General features: G+C 50.0%; 1 protein-coding gene across 1 annotated transcript in view; it reads right to left on the bottom strand.

Annotated features, from left to right (window-relative positions):
- Positions 1-1026: 1026 nt before the first annotated feature.
- Positions 1027-10319, bottom strand: part of LOC118771798 (serine/threonine-protein phosphatase 6 regulatory subunit 2-like) — a 31172-nt gene continuing 21879 nt past the window's right edge. The window contains exons 12-24 of the mRNA XM_036519852.1: positions 9771-9835; positions 9271-9386; positions 9004-9089; positions 8597-8677; positions 8399-8496; positions 8187-8244; positions 7664-7791; positions 6487-6662; positions 5157-5328; positions 4765-4853; positions 4190-4397; positions 1639-1776; positions 1027-1265 (exon numbers count right to left, since the gene is read on the bottom strand). Coding sequence (XP_036375745.1) covers positions 1217-1265; positions 1639-1776; positions 4190-4397; positions 4765-4853; positions 5157-5328; positions 6487-6662; positions 7664-7791; positions 8187-8244; positions 8399-8496; positions 8597-8677; positions 9004-9089; positions 9271-9386; positions 9771-9835 — 1464 coding nt within the window. The 3' untranslated portion in view covers positions 1027-1216. The remainder of the gene's footprint in view (positions 1266-1638; positions 1777-4189; positions 4398-4764; positions 4854-5156; positions 5329-6486; positions 6663-7663; positions 7792-8186; positions 8245-8398; positions 8497-8596; positions 8678-9003; positions 9090-9270; positions 9387-9770; positions 9836-10319) is intronic.

The raw sequence follows: 10319 nt of genomic DNA, 5'->3' as shown, positions 1-10319 counted from the left end.
TTTGGTTTGTTGGTGGTGTGGGGCAATAATGAACTCGAGTCTGTATAATCAGGACAGCAGTGCTTCCAAACAAGGCCAACAGACAGCCATGTGCGAAGAGTAATTAATGTACATGTGCTGATTTCAGTCGAATCTCAGGCTGAGATTAAATGTAGAATTAAATGTCACTTTTGCCACATTATACTGACTCTGTTCTGTGATTTTTCCCAGTAACACTTAATTTATAACACAAAAGTGCAGAAGGTTCTTTATTTTAAAAAATTGCTAAATGAAATTATTGCACATGAGCAGAGACCTCTACCATCTGTGCTACCCTGTGTGGGGGCTGGGATGTGCCTCTCTCTCTGAGATAAGAGGGTGTGGCTTCTTTTGGGGTGTACCTGACAAGCACAGTGAGACACAGAGGAAAACAGAAGCCCATTAACAGTTCCAGCCCAAAAATCTCATCTGTAACACCCAGCTTGTTAAAGCTCACGACTTCATGATCAAGTCCCAGCTTCAAGTCACCTGCCTTCAGGCACAACAAGGACTGTGGTACTAAAATCACACACACAATCTTCCTGTTAAGCATATTCAGTCATTCGCAGAATCCCACACGTTGATGTGATGGTGGCTGACAGCAGACCAGGAACAGGTTTCGGACATCGGATTGTGAAAACGGGCTTGATAGGGATCAGATCCCCGCCACGGGTTTGAGTCTCGGTCGTGAGGTGCAACACCGAGCTGCCAGGACAGACACAGACGGCGGGGGGAGATTCGGCGTTCAGAGGCGGTGTCTCCCAGTGAAGAGACAAAGAGATGAAGCTGTCCTGCGTGTCTCTGTGCGTTACCTTTCACTCACACACAACCACTACCACCCGGGGGGAGAGGAGGAGACCGGGGACAGGGACAGACGTGGACGGAGAGAGTCCCATTTTTCAGCAAGTGGGGAAAATGCAGAATCCTTTGAGACTGAAATCATAAGTTCACTGCTACATTAAAACAGTACAATGTCAACATCGGCTAAAAAGACTTTTCTGTTTGATGTTTTTTTTTTTTTTTTTTCCTGTCTTCACCCCCTCCCCACCCCATCCCCTCCCTACACTGGTCCTGATTGGCAGGGTCCAATAACATCGCAGCATTAATTATTGAAATGCAGAAGTTGCATCGAGAGGTTTTTGGAGTAGAATGGAAGCGGCACAGCGTGGGTCCGACCTGTCCTGCTGAGGGGGGGCGGTCAGGCCGGCCCGTTCAGAGACGGCTCCACCGCCGAGACCGGCTCCGCTCTGCGGGAGAGAGGGAGAGAGGCTGTCAGTCACCAGCAGAGGGCAGCAGAGGGCAGTGCCAGCAGGAGCCACTCGTTTTCTACATGAAAAACCCACAGTGATGTGGAGCTGTACAAGTGAGTCCTGTCTGAATCACAAAAGGGGGAAAAGTGATTTCTGAGTCCTGAATGGATGCAAACATAAAACCTTGTTCGGGGGGGGCTGGTGGAAGAAATGAAGGCAGTGCTGCAGTTTTAAGTTTCCAGATGTGTAAGCTGGCCACCCCTGCAGTTTGGTGCTGTATTTTTAGCTCTGCGCTGTCTGTGTTTCCTTGTATGGGGTGTCTGAGGAGGGGGATGAAGCACAGAGTCAGAGACACAGCGGCAGGACTCACTTCCTGTCGGTCACAGTGAGGCTGGTCGCAGTGTTGTCTGCGGCCGTGGCGCTCGGCGGGTCTCTGGCAGGCTCCGCCCCCTGTTGCGGCCCGTCCGCCACGCTGAGCTTATCCATGGGCACGGAGTCCACGTCACCGCTGCAGAGACAGGGACAGGCGTCACTCATTAACCCGCACCCCTCAGAGGGGCGAGACGGACCTTCAGATACCACCAAAACTGCCAAACTCTGTCCCACTCAACTCTGGATGCCCTGGGCCTGAGCTGAGGGCCGGCCGTCTGCTCCCGCAGCACAGACGCACACACAGGGACTCACAAATCAAACCGCATTTCAGCTGCAGCGTGCTGCTTTCCTGCTGAAACACTCCGGAGCACCACCAGGGCCACGGAAGGCCTGAGTCTGCCCCCACCTCCCGCTCCCAGCCCCCGGCACTGGAGCCGAGCGCGAGCAGACTGTGCCATCATGGAGGCTGCTGCTTCTGGGCTGAACAGCGGGGGGCACTCAGGCACCCTGAGGGGGCAGCCAACGCAGGGCACAGGGAGCGCAGGGTCAGGGTGGACGAGCCATGCGGCCACAGCAGGGGGGGTGGGGGTCAGGGTAGGCAGGGGCGGAGCTCAGGGGTGGAGCTCGGGGGGACAGCCTGCACTCTGCAGGCCCATATGGCCAGAGTGGCGCTGGCCTCAAGCCTCCAGCACACTGACCACCCGCAGCACACTGCAAGGTCATGTGAAAACAGCATCACAGCCATCCGTACGTAACCCCTAAAACATAAACTACAGTGTGGTCATTTAAACAATATGCTGGCTTGCTTGGTCTTGTATGCAGATATAAAACTAAAATCACGCTACATATTTTAATATTAATGTGATATTAAAAGCTACAAATACACTTGACACTCGTTAATGTGAAACTGACTGCAGTTTTAAGTGGGGTCTCCTTTGCTTTACTGTGCTGTTATTGTCTGTATGACACTAAGTCTGACCCTCACTGTCCTCACCAGAATGGCCTGAGAGACTATTTTATCCTTCTTGAGTTTTCCAGTCACAGCCTAGAGGCCAGTTTTACTTTTGAGTGTTAAGTTTTCTTCATATCCTTATGAGAAACATATCTGCGCATTTACCATTTTACAGTGGTCTCTCTGTAATTGATTGGATGCTCTATGGTTTCCTTTGAACCCATACAATTCATAGGTACACTGCCCATAAATGTGTGCAAATGGATCAGTTTTTTTAAAATATATTTCCTTTTGTGGTGCAAACAGGCCATCCTGAACTACGTATTCTCTGAGAGAAGGCGAATATACTCTGAGTCCCACAGCAGGGAGGGGAGAGAGGAGGAAGGGGGAGAAGCGAAAGAGAAGAGGAAGAGAAGGAGAGAGTGCGGAAGCGCTGTAACACCCTGCATCGAAGAGCTCCAATCCCACCCCTGTTTGTGTGAGTATGAATGAGTGAGTGAGTGAGTGAGAGTATGTGTGTGTGTGTGTGTGTGTGTTTGTGTGTGTGTGCGTGTGCGGAGAAGAGAGAGAGAGAGAGAAGGAGAGAGAGATGGGCATGCTAACAGTGGGGAAGCTTGCAGGACCATCTCGCTCTGAGCAGGGAGGTCAGAGTGTGGGGGATGAAATACTGTCAACTGTTTTATTCCAACATCAAAAGCATGTCAACATCGGCTAAAAACACTTTTCTGTATGATCCCATCCCATCCCCTCCCTACACTGGTCCTGATTGGCAGGGTCCAATAACATCGCATTGACAACATTGACATTATCAGTGATCTAGTGATCCCCAATAAACCCCATGAAAAGGCCCTCTGTTAAACAGTATAATGCAGCACACTAGATTCAAACACTGAACTGAACACAGAACGCAGTGTGAAACCTTATTAAAGAGTGAAAAAACCGCATAAATGCTGCGCATGTGCTGACGCTTCCTCCGGCCAGCTGGAGCTGGGAGGAAACTGTCCTTCAGAAGCTGCAGTGGGAGAGGGATTCTGACTGTTACCACGAACGTGTGTGTCACTGAGCATGGAGCGCCAGCTTCTGGTGGTCAGATGAATGGCAGGACAGATACTTGGCCCCTTGCAGTCTCCCCCACTGCAGCATATGGAAGTAAGCTGCTAATTTGGGGGTCCTGTCCGTCTCGCTCAGGCCCAGATGGTGTCCTGTTTGTTTCGTTGGAAGAGATCATTTTAATAGCTCTCAGCTCCTCCCAGGGTATCCACAGGGCTATTCTAGGATTGGCTCGCTTGACATTCCACCATAGATCTTGTCACCACCTGTACTGCAGCCAGCGGCCACTGCATGCGGATCCAAACCCACTATAAAGCACCGGGAACAACCAAGTCCTTATCTCAGTCAGGGCCATGAGCTCTGGTGTAGGGTTTGTTTGAGGAAGTGCCCACCAGAGGGAAGCAGCGCCGGTCTCGTTAAAACTGACTTCCCTTCCCATTTCCAGACCCACGTCTGCCAGCTGACCAGACTACAAGAAGCTGGCTAACATTAAGCCTAATCCTTCTCCTTAACCCAGCAGCCTAGTGTGACGGCTTTGACTTTGTACCTTGTGAAAACAGCTTTCTCATTTTTGGCATCCGTGGTGAGTTTGATGGTGTCTTTGCCAGCGCCCGTGGTGACGGTCTCCGTGACGATGTCGGCCTTCTCCTCCTCTTCCTCGCTGTCGGAGCCCCCCGAGGAGCTGCTGTCCGAGGCGACCAGCGGAGCCTTCCTCGCGACACACACGTTCCAGGCACACGGGGACGACGTCTTGACTGCAGGGGGAGAAAACACACACACACCAGGCCGTCAGTCACAGGTAACCCAGCAATATAACACTGCATACAACATCATGATAATGCACACACTTCCCAAACGAAAGATAGTTATGTTATCAGTGGTCAATAAGACACAACTCCTGTTCATAAGGGTTTCCACACTGCCAGTCAGTCAACAACCAGTTTACACTGTTAAAATGTGGCATCTCTCAAACAGTAATTATGGATTAAATAAGTTGGTGCAAAGATCAGCTATTTGGTCCCACATTTTTCCCAGAGCACAAAAGCCAAGCTGTGAAACATACAGATCTCTAATCCACACCACTGACGGGACGGTCAGTCATAAGCACGCTCCTTTACTCACAGTTCTTGTCCTGGCTCTGCTTCGGACGTCCCTCAGAGTCGGTACCCTCCGAATTCACAGGGGAACTACACCTGGGGCCCGATTCTGAACTGCAGACACAACATCAATGCATTGCTGTTTAGTGACCGACTGCTTTTCTGGCCTTTTCGCCCTCTAGTGGTGAAAGTCTACAATGACTTAAATAACTCTCTCTAATTATATTAGTTTGTCACCCTGTCATTTCACTATCTGAATAATTTTGGGTGATACTCAGTCACAGCAGTATTTATTTCTGCAATCTGACACAAAGCTAAATCTAACAGTACCCAGCAGAGTGTATCAGCAGCATGTCTGACTCTGTTCTACAGGCCCTGAGCTGTGAGCCTCTGCGGAGCGAGCCGGGCTCCACTCACCAGCAGAAGGGCTGGAAGTCGCTGAATTTGGCCCAGCCCTTGTCCTCGCTCTCCGCAGCGCTGTGCTTGGGACCAGCTGAGTCCCACACGCTGGAGCCCACATCCAGAACCACGCAGGCCACAGGGGCCTTGGAGCTCACCCCCTCCTCAAAGCTGGCCGTCCAGCCCGGGCCTGCAGGGGCGCGCGCACGCACACACACACACACACGGACAAGCACACGCACACACACGCACACGGACAAACACACACACACACACACACACACACAGACAAGCACACACACAGACAAGCACACACACACACGCACACAGACAAACACACACACACACGGACAAGCACACACACACACACAGACACACACACACACACACACACACGCACACAGACAAACACACACACAGACAAGCACACACACACACGCACACAGACAAACACACACACACACACACGGACAAGCACACACACACACACACACAGACACACACACACACACACACACACACGCACACAGACAAACACACACACACGCACACAGACAAACACACACACATACACGCACACAGACAAGCACACACACACACACACACAGACACACACACACACACACACACACACGTGCACACACGCACACACACAAAGCCAAAGTTGAGCACATCGCCGGCCAGTCTAACTGCATTTACCCCTACAACCACCACACTGAAGCCAGCCATCAAAGCATGAACATGTAGCTGACTGTACTAAAGTGATGAGGACCATGAAAACACAGTATGAGAGGAGACCAATGAGAAAATACCAGACTAAAGCATATCCTGCACATGATGGGTGGCCTGCTGGCTGAGTCTCACTGAGCGGTGATAAACTTACTGTGCGCTCTCTCACTGGCCGCAGGAACTCTTATACTGACAAGCCCAAATTATATTTTAACTGCCTGCCTGTGTGTGTAATGCTCCAGGCATACAACAGACTCACAGAGCCAGCCACAAGATCATTTCTGCAAAAGAACTTAGAGTGCTCATTAACATCCTGATAATTCACTTGAGATCGATTGGAGTATTGTAGCCTGGGTCTTTAATGCCAATACACAGAAACAAGGACAACCCTGCACTGTAAATTAGACACTTGGAGACATGAAAATAAATATTCAGGTCAGATTGACTGGGTGTGTCTTTTGTCTTTGTAAGAAACAAGAGGAACGGAATAATGGAGTGCAGTAAGGGAGGGAATATTACTGGGAAGGAAGGGACACTGTGCTGGGCGCTGTCCCTGCTGAGAGTCATGCATGTGCTCTTTCTGCAGTGTAAATCCTGTAACCTCCATGCTGTGCCTCACCCTCCGTGGAGTCGGCCGGCTGGTTCTCCGCCTGGCTCTTGTTCTTGTTGTTCTCCGCGTCGGTGGCGGCGTCTTTAGGCCCCGCCTCCTCCTCGTCAGAGCCGTCACTCTGGTCCTGCTGGCCGTTCTCCACGTCAACCCTGGAGGAGCTGTCTGAGGTGCGAGAGACCCCGAACCTGCGCAGGGAGAGAGGGCAGGGCGCGTGTGAGCAGAGCACCGTGCTCTGAGTGGGGGACGCCGGGCGGAGTCTGACAGAGATGCATTTTACACCTCATTTACTGCCGCCGTGACTCACTGTGTCTGGGTAACAGATGGAAAACAGAACTACTTGTTTTCTTGATCATTATGCAGGGCGGAACGTGTACAATCAAAAAGCTTTATTTCAGCAGACATGGAAAACACATTGCTGAGGAGAGGGAAATCAAGCTCAAATGTGCTGGTGGTTTGGGCCATGTGAAATTACTTTCATACCTCCCTGATTCTGTATTATTGCACAACATGTGGCAACGATGCACAGTCAACAAAATCATGTTGCTTATTGCTTATTGCCAGGGCGGGGTCATCACTACACAAGGTAAACTTGTGTGTTAAAGGAATAAATGTCCTCTCCTATGAGTGGGATCTGAAGTCCACAGTAAAGCTATTAAACCGTAATGAAAGGGAAACGAGATCAGTGTCTTGCTTGGCAGCTGCATTTAGGAGGAATGTCCTTCAATTACAGTCTGTGACTCTGTGCCTGGCTCAACGCAGGGGCCTGCATACTGAACGCTACCCTTCTGTCTGAAATGAGATTCATAACTTCACCTGCAGTAACAGCCTGGCTTTCAACTTGGCTGTAGCTTTGAGGATGTGCCATTCATGTACAGACAAGAGCTGCGCTTTACTGCTGTACTGAGCTTGTGGGAGACAGACAGCCCAGCCCTTACAAGTTATTGGCCTAATGTGAGAGCGTGTTCACAGCGATTTCTGACTTCCCGTTGTTACGTAGAAAGTTTATTAGCGCTGAGTGTAACTGGCTAGTGCAGCTTTACCTTAGAGATGCAGACCCTGGTTCAAAGCCACTGTAGGCTTTCAGGCAGGGATACCAATGTGAGGAAGATCTCTCAGCACATTTTTTTCTAAAAAGTTCTATATAATTAGTAATATTTTCTGCTGGACAGCAGTTTGCACACTATACCTCGTTCTGGACTTGACTTGTGTTGCATAGTTTATTTCCTTTTCTTCCCAGATGTCCTCTTCCTCCTCGTTGTCGTCAAACTGCTGTATTCTCTCCTTGCAGCAGGCTTCGAACACAGCGGCGTTGGCCTGCGTTTCCACACAGACAGTAACTCAGTGTAACACGCACTTGTGGTCATTGTCAAACCGTCCACGTTTATTTTCCTTTCTGCAGATTTCCCTGCCAACTTTGACCCACTCCACCCCTGGCAGGGCTTAGCCAATGAGGATCTGTCATGATGCAAGCCTCTGAGGTGAGGAGCCAATAGCATGGCTGAGGTTGCAAAGGCAATCTCCAGTCTACAGGGCACACTTCCTGCATTTCAGTGGACAGTTATAGAGAACGAGGCACTCAAGAAGCCCTCCCCTGTCCACAGCACCAGCGCAGATTCTAATTCCTCTGCACACTGACCAATCAAGAACTAACACTAACATTAGTCAGGCCAAGAGACCAAGGCGACCAAGAGAAACAAGATTCTACTTACACTGTCATCATCAGCATCTAAATTGAAGTTGATTTCTGCAATCCTGTCAAATGTGGCACTAAAAAGGAAAAATGTATTAAGTTTTTAAACCTAAAATGTCACTTAGCGCAACTGTATGCATACCCGTTTTCACAAAGACTCATAAATAAGGGATGTTATTTGACACCAACAATGTTTGTTAACATTGTACACCAGCAAGGTTTTGATCTTACTTGATATTGTCATCATGTTCTGCGAATTCCTCATCGTTAAATCCAAACTGATCCACAAAGTTGGCTGTCATCTGCTGGATCTGATAGTCTGAGAACGCCTTTGAAATCAAACCAAATACATGACGGTCAGAGAAGCCATTTAAAAGTTCTGGATTCTCCAGACAGAGGAGGCTTCCCCCTTGGCTGTGTGACTCCTACCTGCTGTAGAGACAGCTCATTGGGGAAGGGGCTCTCCATGTCATCATCCTCACTCGAGGAGTGCAGGTTGTGCGTGCTCACCTGAAACACATGGGGTCAATCAGCATGCCAGTGCTAGATCAATATCTATCTGACAGCTGTCAAAAACACCACACTTTTCTTCTTTTATGTTTAGGCAGGGCATGTGTGCGCCATCATGACTCTACATTTCAGCAGGTATGGAAAACTGTGACCGAGCAGTAGTCTCCCTCATGTGAAACTGCTTTCATACCTCTCTGAACTGGTCTTACAGCACAGCATGTGACTTTGATGTACAGTTAACAAAATTATGCATGTGTGTGTCCATATGTGTATATGTGTGTGTGCGTGTGTGTGTGCGTGTGCCCGCCTGTGTGTGAGACCCTCACCAGGTCCACTGTGTTCCTCCTGTTGGTTTCGGGCAGGGTCTGGTCCACAAAGCTCTCCCAGCGGCCTCTGCAATCCTCTGGCAGCTCTGCAGCACCAGGACACAATTACCTCATAATCATCACATGAGATTATCACACACACACACACACGCACAAACATGCACGCGCACACGCACACATGCACGCACACACACATACACACACACACACACACACAGACACAAACATGCACGCGCGCACACACACACACACACACAGCCAGTGTACCTTTGATGAGCTGGCTGATCTGTGTGTGGACAGGGCCCTTCTCCATGTTCTGTACCACAGTGTTGGCTATCCTGGTCAGGTGCCCCATGTTGCCTCTTCTCATCCCCCCTTCTGCCCTAAAATCCAAGCCGCAAACATGTGTACTGCACCCCACTTCCAAACAGCAAAAAACACACACAGGTCACGTAACGGCCAGACAGGAATCAGGGCTCCCTGTGTAAACTCAGGAGAAACTGGTGGTCTTTTTGAGGTAATAAAATCAAGTTTCATCCTGAAAGAACAGGTACGACAAAGAGAGTTATCAGTGCTGGCTGATGCGTTTCCTGCCTCCTTGCAGGCAGGTGCAGGTGAGTCTGCACAGATACCTGTGGTGCCCCATGTACAGCCTCCTGTGCTGGAGGATCACAGCCACACCCAGCCCAGAGACCCTGCAGCAGCAGCCGGACAGGATGCAGTGTGGTGCTGGATGTTTATGAGGTTACGAGTGTCGTAGTGCTTACTGGATTTTGTCATTTTCCTCCCAGGCATCCAGTATCCTTTGCACTAGGCGACACTTCTGGAAGAGCTGTGGGCAGAAGCACAGAGGGAGAGTCAGTCAGCCCGCACAGAGGGGGGCTGTCGCTGACGCGGGCCGTTAATGTCTGTAATCAAGTTGGTTTATGTCACACAGGCATCGTCAGGATCTGTGTGAGAGTGACACTGCTTATCAGGTTACATCACCCACTGCTGTCTGCTAACCTCAGAGGATTCCCTGTTCATTAACCCGAGTTATTCAAATGAGAACAAGGATGCAAAACACTTCCTGTTTACTGCCTGCAGTGCTTCTACCCAGCGTGTGGCTACAGTGGTACCAGCTGTGCTAATGACTGCACTAACCCTTCAGCAAGCTGAGAGCGGGACTCCATTCATCTAAATCAGGGAGATGATAACACAAAACGCAGTCTGGGACACTTCAGTGTGACACATCATGCCACCGAGGCAAGAATAACCTCAGCGTTATCATTCACCGAGTGTCTTCCCCTCCGGGACGGTCACACACCATTAACTAG

Source organism: Megalops cyprinoides, chromosome 25 (assembly GCF_013368585.1).
Source record: "Megalops cyprinoides isolate fMegCyp1 chromosome 25, fMegCyp1.pri, whole genome shotgun sequence".
In the NCBI taxonomy this organism is placed as follows: Eukaryota; Metazoa; Chordata; class Actinopteri; order Elopiformes; family Megalopidae; genus Megalops; species Megalops cyprinoides.
This window is presented reverse-complemented; position numbering and strand designations above follow the sequence as displayed.